The 20,466-nt window shown below is 47.4% G+C and overlaps 2 protein-coding genes across 8 annotated transcripts in view; one reads left to right on the top strand and one right to left on the bottom strand.

Annotated features, from left to right (window-relative positions):
* Nucleotides 1-679: 679 nt before the first annotated feature.
* Nucleotides 680-6,363, top strand: FICD (FIC domain protein adenylyltransferase). 6 transcript variants are annotated; one of them, XM_072802955.1, is made up of 4 exons: nt 736-763; nt 946-1,053; nt 2,237-2,589; nt 3,560-6,363. In XM_072802955.1, the coding sequence occupies exons 3-4, from the start codon at nt 2,289-2,291 to the stop codon at nt 4,633-4,635; spliced, it is 1,377 nt and encodes a 458-aa protein (XP_072659056.1). In that variant the 5' UTR covers nt 736-763; nt 946-1,053; nt 2,237-2,288; the 3' UTR covers nt 4,636-6,363. The 6 variants fall into 6 exon arrangements, with proteins under 6 accessions (XP_072659055.1, XP_072659057.1, XP_072659056.1 ...); XM_072802954.1 differs by lacking the exon at nt 946-1,053 and having other exon boundaries at nt 680-763; XM_072802956.1 differs by lacking the exon at nt 946-1,053 and having other exon boundaries at nt 687-773.
* A 1,496-nt stretch (nt 6,364-7,859) lies between these two features.
* The window catches only part of SART3 (spliceosome associated factor 3, U4/U6 recycling protein), a 37,914-nt gene continuing 25,307 nt past the window's right edge, over nt 7,860-20,466 (bottom strand). For both annotated transcript variants that reach the window (XM_072802952.1, XM_072802953.1), the window contains exons 10-19: nt 20,229-20,306; nt 20,052-20,110; nt 19,046-19,155; nt 15,849-15,961; nt 14,678-14,754; nt 13,908-14,076; nt 11,351-11,805; nt 10,659-10,811; nt 9,644-9,834; nt 7,860-8,930 (exon numbers count right to left, since the gene is read on the bottom strand). In XM_072802952.1, coding sequence (XP_072659053.1) covers nt 8,753-8,930; nt 9,644-9,834; nt 10,659-10,811; nt 11,351-11,805; nt 13,908-14,076; nt 14,678-14,754; nt 15,849-15,961; nt 19,046-19,155; nt 20,052-20,110; nt 20,229-20,306 — 1,583 coding nt within the window. In that variant the 3' untranslated portion in view covers nt 7,860-8,752. The remainder of the gene's footprint in view (nt 8,931-9,643; nt 9,835-10,658; nt 10,812-11,350; nt 11,806-13,907; nt 14,077-14,677; nt 14,755-15,848; nt 15,962-19,045; nt 19,156-20,051; nt 20,111-20,228; nt 20,307-20,466) is intronic.

The raw sequence follows: 20,466 nt of genomic DNA, 5'->3' as shown, positions 1-20,466 counted from the left end.
GCGAGGAGCCCTACGCGGGACTCGATTCCAGGACCCCGAGATCATGACCTGAGCCAAAGGCAGATGCTTAACCAACTCAGCCCCCAGGCGCCCATGGATGTTGATTTTCAGTATCTGTGAACAAAGACGGAGGCTTCAGCTCTCTGCTTCAAGGCAAAAATCCCAATCTCTCTGGGAAGCTAAATAAACCTGCCAGTTCCTCCTCGAGTGGATGCAAATTGAAAAGAGGAAAAGGTAAAGGGAGGTGCGAAAGGGGGCAGCTGGCTACCCTGGTACCCGGGGTCGAGGCTGGGGGCAGGTGCTCTGAGGTCAGACTACCAGGGCGGGGGGCACCCTCATTTACAGCTACGGAAACGCAGGCCCAGGCAGCGGCCCGGGACGCGGAGCAGGAGGCGGCGCTCCCAGGCAGGCGGACGGCGACCCCGGCCCCCGCGCGCGCTGCTCCCGCCTGCGGCCCCCGCCCCGGCCCCGCCCCCGGCTGCCTATTGGCTGCCGCCGGCACGAGGCCCACGCAGGAGCCAGCCAATGGGGGTGACCCACGGCGCGCCTTTCCCGGGGCGGCCGACCCAGACGCTAGAACCCGGAAGGGCGAGGGGCGGACGAGTCGGGGGAGCCAATCGGCCGCGACGAGGCTGGCCGGCCGGCCAATGGCGAGGGGGCGGGGGCGGGGCCAGAGGGCCGGCGGCGAGCGGGGCCTGGGAGCCTGCGGCTGCGGAGCCTCGGAGCGCCGGGAAGCCGCGGCGGGGTCGGGCCGCAGCGCGCGGTAGGAGGGGGCGAGCCCGGGCGCCTCGGAAGGAGCGAGCGGGGCAGGGGGCGGCGGGGAGGGGCGCCCTGGGCGGGATCCCGAGGGACCTCCGTCCAGCCGCTTCGCCCCGCGGGCCTCAGTTTCCCCCTTCCTAGGGGAGTAGGGGTGAGACGTTCGCATCTCTTGCCTGCCCCGCGCAGAGCCGGGTCCCTGGCGAGCTCCAGCCCTGCCGCGGATTCCGCCTCTCGGAGCCGCCCCGAGCACCGAGACGAGGCCGTGAACCCCCACAGCACGCCCAGCGTGCCCCGGTGAGAGCACAGGCCAGGCCGTTGCAGGTGTATCAAGGGGCCAGGCTCCCCGTTAGGCTGTAAGCCCTGGACCATCAGGAGCCTAATCAGCCCTGTCTGGGTCTTGGAGGCCCGGCACCAGAAGCAGGCCAGAGCACGGGCCCTGGTTGGAAATAAGGTAGAGATCGAGACCTGGGCACTCTTCCCAGATGCACTGGGGATTCACTCCTGATGCTTCTATCTACTCGCAGAGCCTTCTGGAGTTTGACTTACTCTCTCTGCTTCAGTTTCCCTTGCCTGTAAAATGAAGCCGGGGGTAGCTTTCCGTCATAGGGTGTTAGGGATTGAGATAAATGCATGGCTAGCACTCAGCCTAGTGCTCAGTACACCATAGTTGCTTAATAAATGCTTATTGTTAGCATAATGGTACTTGCACACCAGACCCCTCCATTCCCGCTGCCAGCCTGAAGCACATGCCCACTGCCAAGTGGAGGGTGAGTGGTCATCTACTCTGGCCCACAGCTTACGTTCCTCTTGAGATGCTTGGACTGCTCAGGCTCTAGGTGAGATCCTTGCTGCACAGGTAGGAAGGGAAGGCTGGAAGGGTAGCAGCACTGTGGCTAATACCAGGGTGTGGGCACAAAGAGGCAGGCACCCATGTGGCAGCAAATCAGGCCACCAAACAGTTGTGTGTATCAAAGAACAGACCTCAGAACCGCCTTGGCCAGTCTGGATATGCCTGTGGTCAGAGGTCTGTGGTCAAGGGGGGTGACTTTGGAGCCATGGGTTCCTGAATTCAAGTCCTAAGGCTGTCCCTTACTCAAAGGGCTTCATCTCTCTGAGCCTGTTTCCTCATCTGGAGAAGTGGGATGGACAGTAGCATCAGCTCCTGTTGAAGATTACAAGAGACAGTATGTGTGAGGTCTTTAGTGCTTAGCACAGGGCCTGGCACACAGTAAGCGCTCAATAAATGTTGAGTGCAGTGGCATTACTTTTCAGAGTTACAGTGCCTTTGAAGTGGTACCAGTCCTCCAGGATGGCCCCTTCCCATTTATATCCACTTCCTGCCTTGTCCACTCCCCCCTCTCCCTGAGTCATAGTGAAATAAGAGGTGTGGGGCCCTCCAAGCCCCAGCTGAACTCAGAAACCTATCCTGAATGTGTCTCCTTCCCCTGCTTCATCTACAACTCCTGTTTCCCTGCAGATCCTGCTCTCTGGCAACTGAGTATGTGTGGGGGGCCCACCCCGAAGTCCAGATGACACTCATGCCGATGGCTTCAGTGATGGCAGTGACTGAACCAAAGTGGGTGTCAGTCTGGGGTCGCTTCCTATGGGTGATACTGCTGAGCATGGTGTTGGGGTCCCTGCTGGCACTGCTGCTGCCGCTGGGGACCCTGGAAGAGCAGTGTTTGACCGTGCTTAAAGGCTTCTACCTGCTGAGGAGCAAGTTGGACAGGGTGCAGCATGCCGTCACCAAGTGCACCAGCCCATCCACAGAGCTCAGCGTCACCTCCAGGGATGCAGCACTGCGGGTGGTCAAGACCAGGGCCTCTCCAGGTAAGGCAGACTGGCCACCTCCCTTCAATCCTTAACTGGGTAGGTAATTAGATACCTACTGTGTCCCATGTGTCTGGTGAACAGGTCCGCCTTAAGCTCCCAGCCTAGACAAGATGGCAAGTGGCTGATACAGCGTCACCAGTGTGGTGATAGGGAAGCAGGGGAGCATACCAGGCAGGCTCCCTGGAGGGAAGGCCTGAGCTGAGACCCCAGTGTAAATAGGAAAATGACCCAAAGGAAGAGGCATGAGGGGAAAGTGTACCAGGCAGAGAGCAGAGGGTAAGAGAGCCTGGGCATTTGAGAAAAAGAAGCCCACTGAGCTCCTTTTTCTCAGCAGGTGGAGGGGCTGGTGAGGGAGGGCTAGATCTAGAGCAGTTTCTTGCCCTCTGCACTGTCCGCTGTGGTGCATTGTAGGATACTGAGCAGCATCTCTGGGCTCTACCCACTGGATGCCAGTAGCACCGCCCCCCTCAACTGTGACAACTGCAACACGTCTTCAGGCACCACCAGCTCCCCCTGGGGGGCAAAATCACCCCTGACTGAGAACCACTGGGTTAAAAGATTGAAAGAACAGCCCAGGGAATGGGGAAGCCTCCAGAGTTAAGCACCAGGGGGGGCAGCTGTTAACAGCCTACGCCTAAAGGGACAGGGCTAGGGACCAGCATCACCAGAATTGATCCAGGATAGGAGAGAGCTGAGAATATAGGAAAACCAACCAACAGGAGCTGCGGCCACAGCCACTCACTTTGGTACTCAGAAGGCAGGGGGCCAGGGAGTCTAGGCAATACCTCCCAGGGGACACACAGACAATCACCAGCTGTGGGGCACAAATGTACCCATACATGTGAAGTGGTACCGTGAACAGAGTAGCCAAAATGAGCCCCCTGAAGGGTCAACACAGGGGATGGCTCCCCGAACATCCTCTGCCCTCCCTACCCTCTCTGCCAATGCTTCTCTGGCTCTTTTCTAGCTGGTAAGTTGGAAGCCAAAGCAGCTCTGAACCAGGCTCTGGAAATGAAACGCCAAGGCAAGCGGGAGAAAGCCCACAAGCTCTTCCTGCATGCCCTCAAAATGGACCCAGACTTTGTAGATGCACTCAACGAGTTCGGCATCTTTTCAGAAGAGGACAAGGACATCATCCAGGCAGATTACTTATACACCAGAGCGTTGACCATCTCGCCCTACCATGAGAAAGCGCTGGTCAACCGGGACCGGACACTGCCATTGGTAGAAGAGATCGACCAGAGGTATTTTAGCATCATCGACAGCAAAGTGAAGAAGGTCATGTCCATCCCCAAGGGCAACTCTGCGCTGCGCAGGGTCATGGAGGAAACCTACTACCATCACATCTACCACACGGTCGCAATCGAGGGCAACACCCTCACCCTCTCAGAAATCAGGCACATCCTCGAGACCCGCTATGCCGTGCCAGGGAAAAGCCTGGAGGAGCAGAACGAGGTCATTGGCATGCACGCAGCAATGACTTACATCAACACAACGCTAGTTTCCCGCATCGGGTCTGTCACCATCAGTGACGTGTTAGAGATCCACAGGCGGGTGCTGGGCTATGTGGATCCAGTGGAAGCTGGCAGGTTTCGGACGACACAGGTCCTTGTGGGACACCACATCCCTCCCCATCCTCAAGATGTTGAAAAGCAGATGCAGGAGTTCGTACAGTGGCTCAACTCTGAGGATGCCATGAATCTGCACCCAGTGGAGTTTGCAGCATTGGCCCATTATAAACTGGTTTACATTCACCCTTTCATCGATGGCAATGGAAGGACCTCACGCCTGCTGATGAACCTCATCCTGATGCAGGCGGGCTACCCGCCCATCACCATCCGCAAGGAGCAGAGGTCTGAGTACTACCATGTACTGGAAGTTGCCAACGAAGGCGATGTGAGGCCATTCATCCGCTTCATCGCCAAGTGTACAGAAACCACTCTGGACACTCTGCTCTTTGCCACAACGGAGTACCCGGTGGCACTGCCAGAGGCCAAACCCAACCACTCCGGGTTTAAGGAGACACTGCCTGTAAAGCCATAACCCTGGAAATCCTCCCTTGGTGACAAGGGTGGCCCGGAGAGAGGGAAATCTTAGCACTTCTAGAAACCGGACAGTCTCCCAAAGCAAAAGGAGACAGAAAAAGGACTTAAAACATTCTTTACCTCCAAATGTTTTAGTTAAAAAAAGAGAAAACCTAAATTATTAAGCCCTATGTCTAAGGTAACTTATAATTCAGCCCAAGTTATTATTTATTTTCTCCTTTTGGGCTAGTAAATGTTGTATGGTGTCCGTGCTGTCTGTGCTGGTGGCCCTAGGTAGGCTTTGGGGGCATCAGTGCTGTGTGTGTGACCAGAACACCGGTTCTGGAGCAGAATTTGCACTCACGTGGGGAGAGGCCAGAAGTGTGGAAGGAGGTCCAGAAGCCATAGGAGGAACTCCTCCAAGTGTTCTGTGATTTGACCTGAGAGGTCAGCACTCTTGGGGAGAACCTGGTTCCAGTTTTGAGAAATGACTGAAAGCTTGCTTTCTTAGAGAGTTTTGCTCTCCTACAAAGAGATTAGCGTTGTGACTAATTCTCATTAGTAGAGCAAACTTCTGAGAGGTGAAATAAACATGTTGACAACATTTCTAGTTAGATACCTTGCTTGTTTCAAGGAAGTCCTGGAGTCATAGCTTGCACACCCTAGTACCAGAGGCTGTTATTTTTCCCTTATCAAGACTATTTTTCTAATTAAGAATAGGGGAGTGGCCAGCTTGGTTTTCTCTGTATGCAATGTTTCTCACACTTCGTTTGCAGCAGCTCAGACCAGATGTTTTAGTCTGCAGATTCTCTGGGTTTGTCAACTGAATCCTACTGCAGATCAGGTACTGTGCGAGTGGCCAAGTCGGCCCTCACCCCTGACTCTTGAGTTGAACATCGTGTCGGTAGATATTCAAGAACACATCTGTAAAAACAGTTGCCACATCGACACCAAATAAGAATTTTTGATAATTAGATGAAGTTTCTACCAAACTATGAAAAACCTTTAAAAACAGCCAGGATGCGTCCCTTTTGTCATGCAGTTTTATCCACTTTCTGATTTGACCCCCACCTCCCACAGCCATGGTACTGTCCAGCATCCCATCGGGGAAGCAGAAGAGATTGCCTAGAGTAGCCTTATTTTTCTAGCAACTTGTAGAATGATAAAACATTCTATGTAATATGGCCAAGTTTCTAAGTCTTCGTTCTATGGAAGAATAATTTCCTGTACCGTTGATATATTGGCACAGGTGCCGATATGACTGCTGCTATGCTACTCAGAGTCCAAAGGGCCACGGGTTCCTCTCCCAGTGACACAGCCTGGGACATCTAACGCTGTCGTGCACTTTGTCAGGGTCAGAATGATGGTGAACACAAAGTGTGGTCTCTGACTTGGAAGTCACAGCCTGACAGTAAAGAGGTCACTGTTCTGAGGTAGCAGGTGCTTATAACTTATTTGTAGGATAGGCACAGAGTCGCTTTCTGAAAGATTGAGAAAAAGATGTGTGAAGTGGCCCCAAGTGAGAATTCTTCAAACCTTTATAAAAAATTATTTTCATACTTGTATGCTGCCATAAGGTATCTCTTCAACCTGAACTCTTCTGGCGTCTTGGTCTCAGCAGCACACCAAGGAAGCCTGACCAGAAGTGCGTAGTTTGTACTATATAGAGAAATGTGCACTTTAGCTTTATTGTGAAGGATGTTATTTTAACAGATTACTGACTCTAATAAAGTATTTTATTAATAAAGGCCTGAGACCTGCCGTCTTATTCAAGAGATGTTCCCATCTGTCATAAGGATGGAGGAGGAATTCTTTCAGAACTTTTAAGCCCTGTTTGTATAATGGCAGAAGAATAGATGCAAGATACTAATTTCAACAAGAAGGTGATACGGAACTATGTGGGTCAGCTACCTACCTGCACTGGCAGGGGTGATGTACTGGTTTTCCACTAACACGCCAGTAACTCAAATGGTGTTTCATGCTTCTGTTTACCATCAGTTCTTGATTTCCTGGGGAAAACACATAAACCCACTCACATGTTCCTGACACTCCATTTCTAGGACCATCGATACCCTGAGCTCAAGTCTGAGCAGCTCCAATTCCATGTTGACATGGGAAAGCACAAAGTGAGGGCAGAAGACTGGCCAACAGCAAGAGAGAATGGTGAGATGTGCAGCAACAGGAGTGAAGCCACATCAGCCTGGACTGGTCAGAAGATGCTCAGGGCTCTTCGGTGGCAGTCCCTGTGCAACCCCAGTCGCTTCCATGGGTGGGTGGCTGGGGTGGGGTGAGTGCCCATTCCAAAGAACACAGGAGGGACCAGCGTTACAGCACACGTTCTTCTGGCCACTATTTGAATTTAATTCACAAGTTAACACCTAACCAAAAATGTTTTGTGCAAAAGAGAAAGACATGGTAGAGAGGGACCTTCAGAGACTTCAGAGGTTTATTAACCAATCCTAACTTCCTAGGGGGTGGGGGGATGCACTTAAAAAACATCAGGAGAGCAACCCTGGTGGCTCAGCGGTTTAGCGTCCCCTTCAGCCCAGGGCCTGATCCTGGAGACCAGGGATTGAGTCCCACGTCGGGTTCACTGCGTGGAGCCTGCTTCTCCCTCTGCCTGTGTCTCTGCCTCCCCCCACCAAGAATAAATAAAATATTAAGAAAAAAAAAAAAAAAACCTCAGGAAACAGGGAATTTGGGCAGTTGAGGACACAAAAGCATTATTGCTAATGTTTCTAGGAGTAATGAAAAAACCGTGGCCCTCAGGGCCTGATCTCCTGGAGGCATGTGCTGCACTGTTACTGGGGCCGGGGGCTGAGTGGGGGTGTGTGGCAAAGATGAGGAACCCTGCTCTAGATGGGAATGCTTGCTGAAGCTCAAGAACAGGCGTGTAAGGAGTTCCTTTTGCTCTTCTGTCAACACTTCTGGATGGCGCTTCCAATTTCCCATTAAAAATGCAGTAAAGCCTGATGCACAAAAACTTAACAACCAGATAAAGTGGGCTGATTTCTCCCACACATGAAAGCATTTCCTGATTTCTTCTCTCAGTGTCTTTATGAAAAAAATCCGTCTCCCTACTGAACTGGCAAGGTAGCTTTTAAAGCAATAAATATTTGATAAGAAATGAAAGATTAAAAAAAAAAAAGCTTAGAAGCGAACGGGCCAAAATGCAGCAAAGTGAAGTTTAAAACTGAGGACCCATCACAACTGAAATGACTTAAATCAGAGGAACAAGAGGAGTTGACTTACAAATTTCTATTTACACGTTCAGTAACGCAAGTGCACCCATCTCAAAGTACAGCCGTGTCTGAATGCACATCTGAGTACCATTCGGCAAGACGTTTTTAAGAGAACTTCAGTTTAATAAACAAAGCTAAGTGGGGGGAATTTAAGTTTGCACTTGACATGATATTTAAACAAAACCAAAGGGCTGAAACTCAGTATTTAGACAAAGAACACAGTTCACTCATCACTAGGCAAAGAAAATGGTCCACAGCAGGTGGCACACAGAACTCCCATAGAAAACAAAGGTCACAAATATTTTGCTTTTAGGAAACATAAAACAATGGGTTGATGTGTCTTTTACAAATACATAATATAAAAACGCACAGCGCCCCCTCCCTTGAACAGAAAGCCATCACATTTTTTTTTATGTGACTTCCCTATTCCCACCACCCCTTTACTAAAATAGGCCATTCTGGTGAATTACTAACATCTGCCATTTTGTCTTTTAAAATTAAAAGAGTGATGGGCCCACGTGCTGTGCAGGCTGTAAGAGAAGTGTCTTATAAAAAGAGGGCCAGAGATGGCCGAAAACACCTGGACAAGTGGGTCTCAAAACGGGTTTGAGTTTCACTTCTGTTTCTCACCCTATAAGACACAAAAATATCTTAAGAAACTACACGCTGGGCCCAACCCACGGAGTGATCAATTTTCCTCCTACCGCCCTCAATATGAGGGAGCACTTCAAGCCTCTTTCCTTGGACACCCTCATCCTTTTTCTGTCTGACCCAGAGGAAAATATGCAGGAGGGGTGCTGTCCTAGGCCCTTCCATACCCAGAGTACAGCTGGGTGCCGGGTGCTCTTCCTGGACAGCATGAAGTAAGGCATTTCCCTTCTCCAGAGTCCCATTTCACTTTCTCAGAAGCAACTTGGCGAAGTCAGCATTGGACATCTTGGGTGCCTCGGTGGCTGCTGAAGTGGTGACCGCCGGCTGTGGGGCAGGGCCATTCTCAGCCTGAGCAGCTGTCGTGCTTGGGCGCTGCAGGGCACGAGGCAGCAGGCAGAGCTGGGTTCTCCCCTTCCCCCGCCTAGAAGAGCAAACACTGGATGTACCCTTACAAAGCAACAATCCCCTGATTGTTTGTGCAAATAAGCCAGGATGGTCTTCAATTACCCAAAGTTACAAAGTGAAAACCATACTTTCTGGATTCATTTCTATTTAGTTACTACAGAAGTTTCTTGGAATGTGCAGAGTACCAAGTTAATAGGTAAAGAGTAAAAACCAGAAAGGAGAGATGATCCCTGTTCTCCGTGACTTTGACTAATATGCAAAAACCAGTTTAAACAAACTGCCTAAACAATTTTGGCAAAGACCAACCCTGTGTAATAGTTAGATGCAGAGTGGATAAAAACGCTATCTTCTTTCAGACCTCACCAAATAACCTCACAACTTTGTGGTCTCCTTCCTACCAGATGAAAGCTACCTCTTATCGGATTACAGCCAGAGCAGTAAGAATCTACATGATGGATTCTACTGACAAAGGAGACTTTAAAAATAATCACTGCCTAGAAACCAAATGATCTCAAGTAAATTCCAAGTGTAAACTGGCAAATATCAGGAAGGGTTCCACTTCCGGGCTTTTGCTCTGCATGGCCCTGCTCCAGACACCCTGCTCTGGTAAACCACCGTGAGCATCCCCAGGAACAGCAGGCCCTGGCTTTCTGCCCCAACTTGCTGTACTAGCAGGAAACGAATCCCCTGCAGTGCTGGCCAGGGCAGTTTGTGCATGCAAACACTTACGCTCCATAAATCTGTCGTGGCACCATGCCGCCACCTGGAGCTTTCTTTGTCTCTGGCTTCTCTGGAACCTTCCTCTGAGGAGGATTGCTGATGGCCACTTTGATGACATTCTCTTTGATAGTCATGCCGTCCATCTTTAGTACAGCCTGTGACGCCTGAGATTCATTTTCATACTCCACATAGGCCAGGCCCTGAAAGATGCAAGTTCCAGAGCCAGATCAGGACACAACTTTCTGCCTCAGCAGAGAAGCCAGTACAGACAGCTGCCCCGTCATCAGGTTCCCTTCCCCACCGCAACCATCCTTTGTCTACAGATTTATGCATTAGTCACACTCTTCCTCCCTGTTTCTGCAACAGACTGTAAATATCAGATAACCTTTGTGAGGTCAGTGTACCTTGTGCTTGCTGCAGAAAAAAAAAAAAAAAAAGATAGGGAGGGAGGGAGAGACAGACCAGTAAATCCAGCAAAAGCAAATGAATGAGGCGGCTGGATACAGGGTGAGCCTTCATGTGGGTCCCTTCTTACTTCATGCTCTTCAACTCTCCATCAACCCAGAGGGCTGGGGAAAGACAGGGAATCCAAACTCGTGCCTAGCCAACTACTCAGAACGTGGCACAAAAAGATTTCACAGGATGCTAAGGGGGCTAATAGGAAAATCTGGTGGGGTCTCTGGGGAAGAGACTGAAGGAGGCACCTGGAAACCTAGTGAAGAGGTGAGTCGGGGCAGGAGGGCACACACTACCAAAAAGGCCCCTCACAGCCAGGGGTCTGCACTGTGGCCCCTACTAATTCATGGTAAGTTTTCTTTTCCCTCAATGCCTTATTTCTTTAGTATGATTAGCTAGAAACAGGTTACTCTGACTCCAAATGCAAGTAGTGCCAAGTGTCCCTATTATTCTGTTCACTTATTTCTCAGCTAACAAGGAACCCACTCAGAAACTAAGAATGTGAACAGATGGAGAACTAGGTTTGCCAGAGCCTCGGGAGGCTGACACCGTCTGCACAGACACTGACCTTCGGTTTGCCTGCCCGGTTGGTAACCAGCCTGATGTCCTTCACGGTACCATGAGCTTTACAGATCTCTTCTAGTTCCTCTTTAGTGCAGGAAAAAGGCAGGCCCGAGACAAACAGCTTGTGTTTCTCCAGGGCAGTGCTGTATCTGAACACCTACAGGAAGGGAGGGAAAGAGAGTCAGGCACCCATGGCCCAACCCAACGTACAATACTGTAGCTAGTACCAGACTCAGCCACAGGCCTCACCCTAGCCAGAGACCACAGCCGACTCTGGGTGCTATGAACTATTAATGGGGTCACCCTGGCCAAGTCACTTAACCTCTCAAAGCCCCTGCTTCTGCCTCCGGAATGTGGCAGGCATGAAAGCCACTACTCTCAGAGTTTGGGTGAGGATCTGACAAGGTGACACAGTAAATCCTTCGCACAGCCATTGCCACTCCTCAACATTCAGTGGCAAGCAGCCGCTGTTAGAATTTCCAATTTTCTCATTATCTGTCAACTAGCGCAAGCTCGGTATCACTAAGCTGTGAGTCAGGCCTCACCTACCCAGCTCAGAACTAGACCCTGCATCTAGTTCTTCACAGACCACAAATATTCCACGCAGATTCTAACTGGTAGTTCCTTGCTGCAAGACAAAATGTTCAATCTGTCCACAGTAACCTGATGTGAAAGGCATTTTCTACAAAGACCCACCTTGAAGTCGGGATGTTTGCTCTTGTCCACACAGGGGGAGACAAACATTGGCCTCCCCTCTACAGTCTTCCGGTCCAACTCCAGTGCCTGCAAGGCTGACTTCTCCTCTTTAAACTCCACATAGCAGTAGCCTCGGAAATCTCCCCGGTTGCTGAAGATGGGGCGGATCTCCGTCACCTCCCCACAGGCCTCAAAGAGCGGCCTGAGCTTCACTTCAGGCTCGTCCATGCTATAGGGCAGGTTGCTGACAAAGACGGTGATGCTGTCCTTGCTACTGTCGTGGGGCACCTTGGGCATGTCCCTCTTCAGGGCGGCTGCCCTCTCCTTCTGCTTGGAGGGAGGGTCGACGTCTACAGGTGCACTTTTCCCAAAGAGTCCCATTTCTGCCTCTAGATCCTGTGCCTCACCAGCTGGAGGAGTGCTGTTCTCTACCTTTCTGCGTTTGGAAGGCTGCTCTACAGGGTGAAAGAAGAAAAGGAGCAATGATTAATGAACTTCTCTTAAGCGAGCTGCTCGATACAAGTCCTCCTCCCACTCTGGATGGTGCATCTGTGGCAGCTGCACAGGACATATAGCTGTCCTTCTCTGGAGCCAGGCCCATGCCACACCCTCCATCAAGTCTTATCTAACACATGCAACAAGTCCCACTAGCTGTTTGTCCCACACTCTGGGCCCCAGTTACATTCAAGTGAGTGGACTAAATCAAGTGAAGTGACAACATAAGTCCCCATTATCCACTCTTAATTACACTTGACCCTTGAACAGGTTTAAATTGCACAAGTGCACTTACATGCGGACTTTTTGGGATAAATACAATACATAAATGTATTTTCTCTTCCTTATGATCTTTGTATAATAATGTTTTCTTTACTCTAGCTTTATTGTAAGCAGACAATATATAATACATATAACATATAAAATCTGTTAGTAAACCATTTACATTATCCTGGTAAGGCTCACAGTCAACAGTAGGCTCTTAGTAGTTAAGTTTTTGGGGAATCCAAAGTTAAACATGGATTTTTGACTGTGTGGGGGGTTGGCACCCCTAACCTCCAAGGTTCAAGGGTCAAGTGCACAAAAGCTCAGGAGGGCCTCAAAGTTCTGATGACAAATTCTAGTACCCCTCTTCTAGAAAGCCTGGGGCGGCAAAGGAGGGATACGGCCCAGGGACTTGCATTTCTTTTTTAAAGATTTTGAGAGACCTAGTGCGCATGTGCCCATGTGTATGAGTGGAGGGAGAGGCAGAGTAAGAGAGAAAGAATCTCAAGTAGACTAGGCATTAAGCACACAGGGCTTGATCCCGCAACCCTGAGATCATGACCCAATTGAGCTGAAACCAAGAACTGGACGCTTAATCGACTGAACTCCCATGCGCCCCCGGGGACTTATATTTAAACAAGCACCTCAGGTGATTCTGACACATGCAGTCCACAGGCCACACTCTGCAAAGCACTATAATTCCTAAAGTGTTCACTGTTATGCTGTGTCCTTCAACACAGTTTAACATTTTATTCCAACCCATCTGCCCTATTGCCTCTGGAGGGGCAGTACTGAAAGCCAGTTGGCACTGGCCCCACTTCCAGGCCTATCAATTCCCCACTGCCTTCCTGAAATCTAACTACTACTCACTGCATTCAAGAGGGGCCCTGAGTGAGCAAACTGGCCCACTGTTCCAGCCTCACCTACCCCAGTACAGTCCTAGCATGCATCAGGGCTCAAACTGCTGCTTTTTTGATTATTAAAAAAGGTTATTTGCTGCTCAGATAAAATGCTAGGCTGTTCTGTGCTTCATGCCTTGCTGAGGCATGCGCTCTGTCTAGTTTACCCCTCTTCCTTTGCACTGGACAGTCACCCATTCTCGCCTCCAGACGCTATAGTGCATGAAGTCTTTCCTGCGGGGAGCTGACCCAGCAGAGCCTCATTTGGCCTTCACCATTAATCCAGACCGTCCTGTCCCACAGTCCCAATTACACACCACTGCAGTCACATGTCACATCTGCCTTCCCCCGCTAAGCCTGGGGTCCTCAAGGCCAGTGAGCTACCCAGCTACCCATCCGTGGTCATTTCTGACAGTCTCAAAAAGGTGCACAAGAAAGGTGAACAGAACTACTACTTCCCTCTAATTGACCCCTTTGTACCAGGAACACGTATGGAGTCCTTGGAAGTCTACAAGCAATTCTTTACCTTAGTGGACTCTGCCAAAATAAACCTGCCCCACATCTGCCTGCCCCTGAAATGGCAGGGGCCAGAGAAGCACTGCTTGGAAAACTCCACCAAGGCAAAACTGGCAGGCGAGCAAGGCAGGTGTCTGCATAAGCTGTGGTGCAGGATGCTTGAGTCCAAGGGGAAGAAGGGCAGGGACAGGTGGGCTGTGGGAGCCCAAACAGGGAAGGAAGATGACGCCCATGTGGACAGCGGGCAGGGACGGGAAGGGTGATGGGGCACCATGCCGACAACTTATTCTCAACTGGTTCAAGACAAAAAGTTCTATGTATGGTGCCTGTAACTTCTCTGGAAGTTAGAGATGTTCCCAAACAACAATTCCAGAAAGCTCTACCTTCTTCATCATCACCCCACTCCTTCTCATCATCCTCTTCTGCTTTGCGCTTGTCTGCACCTCTGGTCTTTTTCTTCTTTTTCAATGCTTTCTTCTCAGCCCGGGCCCTCTTCCGCTGTTCGGCCTTTTCTTCTTCTTGCTGGGCAAGGGCTGCTTCCTTCTCTGCAGCCTGGGAAGATGGGAACATGGACACATCACTAGGATGGAATAACTGTGGGAACTCTAGAGGCCCATAATGAGCAGAGAGGAAAGGGGACGCTGGGAAGAAAAATTTGCCACCCCAAGGAAAAGAAAGGTCATAAGGAGATGGCTTGGGAAGGGGTTCGGTGCTCACAATTTTCCCTACCAGGCTTCTTAGGGTTCCGTATCTCACATCTACAGGATGTTCTGCAACATCCCCAGTAATTACTCACCAACAGAAAGAAAACAAAATGTAAAATTGGAGCTCTAATGAATTTGGATGTGTTCACGTTTCAATCACAGGACTAAGTGAGGCTCCATTCTTAGCTTTTCCATCTGTATCCCAGGAAACTTTAGGTCCCAAACTCCCCTACTACATAAAGTTTTTATCATCAGGGCTAAAGTTCTAAGCCAATTCAAGAAAATTATACAAGACAGGCTTAAATACAGGTTCAAATATTTTACTAGTTAATATTCTGAGTAAAAGATACTTCTTCAGAAGACCTCAAAGGTTTTAACAAGAAATATTCACACCAAACACAGTCAAAATAGCCAGGAAAACTTCTAAAGGCTTTAAATAACATCCTTACCTTAATTCTCTGCTCATTAACACGAGCTAATCGAGTTTCGGTTTTCTGAACAGCTATATCCCAGTCTTCTAGGGTACCTAGATAGAAACAAACTGTCACTATTTAGAATTTTAAAGGATAGGATAATATAAAATGTTCTTAATTTCCCCACATCTCCACAAGAGAGTCAGTTCCCTATTTTCAGATTTCCTTATAGTAGGCCTGAACTTTTCAGAATTTGACCAGTTGTTCTTCCAAGTGTGTTTAAAACATCCCTTCTCTTGGGGCACCTGGGTGGTTCAGTCGGTTGAGCAACAACTCTTAATTTCGGCTCAGGTCATGACCTCAGGGTCCTGGGATCGAGCTCTGCCCCTCCCCCCTGCTAGAGAGTACACTGAATGCACAAACTCTTGAAAGTAAAAAATTAAGTCTTTAAAAAAATAAAACAAAAAACATAAAACCCTTCTCTCTTAGAAAAGACTTGAAAACCAGAATATGATCTATTACAGGTTCTCATTAGCAAACTAAAACGAAGACATTCTTAATGTAAAAGGTGTATGACATTTACATGAATACTGAAGGATTTTAAGAGCTGCTCAAACGATAAATTTTGGGGTGTTTTTTTATCTGTTGTTGCTTGGGTGTTTTACTCCCAGTTCTGAGGGGTTCACACCCAAAATCCAAATCAATGCCCATGGAAAAATTCACTATTTTCCTATTGACAACTTTTTTTCCCTATTGAGAACTTAATGCCAAGGCTCTAAAATTTAATGAGGGATGTGCATACGCCCAAAGCCCGTAGTTATTAGCCCTTTGACCCTAAGTGTGCCTCTGGTGTGCATGACACTGTGCTACAGCACAGATTCTCAACTAGAGTGCTCTGGATCCCCAGGGAACGAGTCTGGAGAGGTTTCTGTCATGACTGAGGACAAGGGAGGAGTACTCCTAGTACCTAACAAGTAGACAGAACCACACCCACCACAAAAAATGAAGAGAACCCTATGCCAGAGCCATGTCTCAGCCTTCCTTTATTCCAAAACTCTGCAGAGACAGGCAAGGGGAATGTGGGCTCACCAGGCAGTCTAATCACAGAGCACCACCTGAGCAGCTATACTCATACACAGTCTGTCCTGAGACCAAACGGTGGATGAGACAGACTCCAAACCAGAATCAGAGAGCTGAGGGTCCCCACCTTCTGTCCTCTCCATGGTGAGCAACACTTCACAGACATGCTCTGGGTAATCACTGGTGCACTGGACGGCCCGGTGCAGGGCCTTCCTACAGTGCTGGGTGTCACCGTGTGCCCTAGGACAGAAAACAAAGCATTGCTGCCACAAGGACACAAAGCAGAAGGCACACAAAAGGAGGGGCCATCCTCTCACAGGTAGCGTCACAAGATCAAAAGCTCTGCAATGGCTCTAGCTTCCAGGAATATCCACAGCTATTTGTATTACTGCTACTTATAATGTTTTCTCCTTTTTCCTCTACTCAAAACTAAGGTTTTCGCCTAAGGTTTTCTCCTAAATCACTCTTTCTTTTAGCCAAGGAGATGCTACTGGAAAATGCACCTAGGACAATAGTCTGCTACCAGGTGTCCTGCCTTGATAGCACTGGCATATGCGACACAGGTGGGAGATCTAAGAATGCTATGTAACTTGATAAAGTCCTTACAGAAATTCTAGGATGCCACCCTACCCAAGGAGAGAAGCGCTAATCCAGAGAATGGTCAGATTTAAACCCCCGAGTTACACATTCTGATACTCACATGGGAAGATACACCATTAATCACAGTAATTATAATAATCTCTTATTAACAATTATGAAACACTATGCTCCCATTCCTATTTTTAAAAACTTAAAAATATATATAAATATTATAAATACATATAACAATAGTTAAAAAAAAAAAAAACTTAAGAGCAGTAGTTCTCAAAGTATGATCCATGTAGTTCTGAGGGTCTCAAAGACCCTTTCAGGGGACGTGCAAAAGCTATGACTAACCCTAATCCTTAGCACAAATCTAGGCTGCATACATTATTTTATATACTGTGTGTGACAAAAGAAGATATACACATAAAGCACTTTTTCTGCATACCAACATAAAATGGTTGTCACAAAGAAAAGTGTTATCTTTTTGTTTGAGGTGCAAGTTGAACAGTTTTTTTCACAGAACACCTTTTTTACTTGAGGAAACAGTTGAGTGACAAAAACTGTGGTTAGATAGACCTGAATACCTGGCAGACATTTGTGAAAATTAATGAAGTGAGTCCATCACTTCAAGGAAAACCACTGGCTGTTTATTTGTTGCCATGATCAAACTGCAGCCTTTAAGTGAAAATCAGAATTTTGGAAAATCTGTATCCGCCACTTTTTAAAAAAAATATTTTATTTATTTATTCATAAGAGACACAGAGAGGCAAAGATATAGGCAGAGGGAGAAGCAGGCTCCCCCCAGGGATGTGGGACTCAATCCCCCAACTGGGAACATGCCCTGAGCCGAAGGCAGACACCCAACTCCTGAGCCACCCAGGTGTCCCTGTATCTGCCACTTTGAGTTTGACAGCTTCCTACTTAAAAGACTTTTCTACTGGGGAATCTGGGTGGTTCAGTTGAGTGCCCAACTCTTGGTTTCAGCTCCTGTGATCAAGCCCTGTGTCAGGCTCTGTGCTCTTGGGATTCTCTCTCTCTCTCCCCTTCTCTCTTTGCCCCTTCCCACTTGCATGTGCACTCGCTCTCTCTCAAATAAATAAATCTTTTTTAAAAAAAGACTTCTACTAAGATCACTGAGGATATGAACAAACAGGATTTTTTAAATGCTGTATAATGAAATGTGTCAATACTGGAAGAGCTGCATGACTTTGTGAATGAGTATTTTCCAAATGAACAATGCATGTCACAGAAGCACATATGGATAAAAGGTTTATTCAAAATACAAAACAGGGGCAGCCCCAGTGGCTCAGTGGTTTAGCGCCACCTTCAGCCCAGGACATGATCCTGGAGACCCGGGATCGAGTCCCATGTCGGGCTCCCTGCATGGAGCCTGCTTCTCCCTCTGCCTGTGTCTCTGCCTCTGTCTGTCTCTCATGAATAAGTAAATGAAATTTTTAAAAAAATACTTTTTTTCAGGCCAGTGAATATTAATATAACAAAGTCTGAAAAACTCGGTATGGTTTCAGATTCCACACTGAAACTATTTAAAAAACTACCACTTGCTGAATTTTGCCCTAGTGTGAAAAAATATCCACAATTATCTGAAAAGGTTAAAATACCCTTTTCTTTAATATCCTATCTGCAGGAAGCCAAATTTTCTTCATATTCTTCAATGAGAATTCACAACACAGTGAATGCATAAATAGACATCAGAATCCAACTGTCTTCCAAGCCAGACTAAAGATACTTGCCAAACTACAAAACTGTGCCACTTTTCTCACTAAATTATTTTGGAATTTGAAAAACACACAAAATATATTCTTTATGTTAAATGTAATGAATTTACTATTGTGACAATTTTTAATTTCTCAGTTTTCTAATATGGTAATATTACATACATACAACTCACATACACAAAAGCTCTCTACAGTTCTCAAACTTTTAAGAGTATAACAGGTCTTGAGAACAAAAAGCTTGAGAACTGCTGACCTAGAACAATATTCAAGAAGCTTTAATAGTGTCATCTCTGGGGGTGAGATGCTAAGGAACTTTCACTCTCTACCACATAGTTTGGCAAATGCTCTATTTTAATTTGAGCATGTTTTTTTTTTTTTTAAATGGGGGGTAAAACAAAATATTCCCCAAAAAAGTATACAGAAATACATTTACTGACATGCAATGTTCAAGATACAATAAGTAGAAAAGATGGTCTTATTCTTTACATCTTCCCCATGTTAACAACAGTTGGTCATGTCTCATTTATTTAAAATAACTTTTAAAATTTGTAACATGTACTCTGTCATTGCATTTTCTTTTAAAAAAAATTAAGCATAGAAAAATCTCAAAAACCATTAGCTAACAGGGGTTACATCTCTGGATTTATAGATGCAGATAATTTGGGGTTTTTCTCTGTTTTTTAATATCTTCTACTTTTACATACAAAACCAATATAAAAAAATAGTTCTCCAAAAATTCAAATAAAATATTCAGGTCCAAAAATCAAAACAAACCAAAATAACAAACTAAAAGAAATGTTTGGCTGTACAACAAGCCTGGACACAAAATAGTAGGTTTAGTTTCCTAACCTCGCCCAGTACACATATAGCCACTAATGAAGGACAGGCGGATAAAGGCCCAAGGCCTGTGGGGAGGAGCAAGCCCAGGCTGGCAGGAGGCAGCCAGGACCCACAACAGCTGACCCCTGATAAGCACCACCAACCCCGCCCCCAAGTTGGTTACCTCTCCAGGTTGTAATACTCGAGCCACATGTTGGCATACTTGGCGTTTCCTTTGGTCATGATGCTGTCCCAGAGTTCCCGAGCTTTCTGCATATTATTGCACAGTCGAGCCTAAAATGCATAAATAGGCTCCACTAGGAAAGACTCAAAACTTGCAACGTTGGCACCTATTACAAAACATACTTTGAACAGAAGTGCCTTAAAACCCCCCACTGATGATCAGTGTTCTGTAACTCCCTGGATATTCCCCAGCCGCGCTGCACAGCAACAGGCCCAGCTCAACCACTTCCGGCTTTTAGAGGTGACAAGTCTCAAGCTGTTGGCCTATACTATATGAGAGCTAAGAGCAGGAGCCCACAGGTTTTTATTTTTATCAAGCTTACTACAAAAGTTTAATCCAAGAGGCAATGCAGAGAAAGACTGATCTAGGAGTAGGTAGGTCCTAGCTCTGCCATTTAAGTGACTTGGACAAGTGAACCTCTCTGAACCTGATAGATATTTGTTTTTTTGACCTGACTCCCCCTCAGAAAATAAAACATGATTAGAATTTCACAGTTCTGTGAGCTGATCAAGAGCAGGTTCCATACCTTAGTCACTTGGGGTCCTTGCTCCAACAATAATATCTATTCCCTAATTATTTGTCAAATTTCTGACTCCCACACAACATTCGAGACTTAGGAGCACAGAGCAGGTCTACCTCATTTCCCCAGCACACAGTATAATGCCTGCCAGATAGTACACATCCAGTATACTCTCACAAACCACGCACCAGGGTGGGGCGGTCCACAAGTGAACACCTGGATTTCCGATGTCTGCTGCATAAGTTCTTACCCAAGTACTGGTGTTTCTCTTAAGAAACAGCTGAATGCTCATCAAGCTAGATATAGAACACAAACTCTTAGAGACCCTAGACCATCACCTAGGATTCTGACTCAATGTTAGCCACATTATTACACAAATGTCCTTCAAAGGTGGATGTCACAGACAGATGTGTCAAACACACTTACCTCGATCCTAGCCCAGTTCTGCATGATCATGCAGCTTGGATCTCCACTCTCATTGAAACCTGGAAGAACAGAATTAGTCACAATTAGAAATTAATTTAGAGACAAACAGCCTCTGAGAAGGCATATCCACCAAGAGGAAAGACAAGTGGATCAAGGAGTGAGTGAAGCCACACTTACGCTCCTCTACCTCCTGTTTGAGATACTCCAAGGCGCGAGTGAATGCAGACCTCAGCTCTTCCAGCTCTTTACTGGAGTCTGTTAGAAGTTGCAAGAGAGGATTGGCTTCAGGAAACCGCATACCATGTCTTTTTTGTTTGTTTGTTTAATCCTACAGTGAAACTCCTGGGAGCCTGCTATGCACCTGGCATCATGCTGGGGACACAGAAATAGAATTGCCAGTCCCTGCCCTCATCAC

The sequence above is a fragment of the Canis lupus genome, chromosome 27 (genome assembly GCF_048164855.1).
Source record: "Canis lupus baileyi chromosome 27, mCanLup2.hap1, whole genome shotgun sequence".
Lineage (NCBI taxonomy): Eukaryota > Metazoa > Chordata > Mammalia > Carnivora > Canidae > Canis > Canis lupus.
The sequence above is the reverse complement of the archived record's forward strand: the minus strand, read 5'-3'. Positions and strand labels throughout refer to the sequence as shown.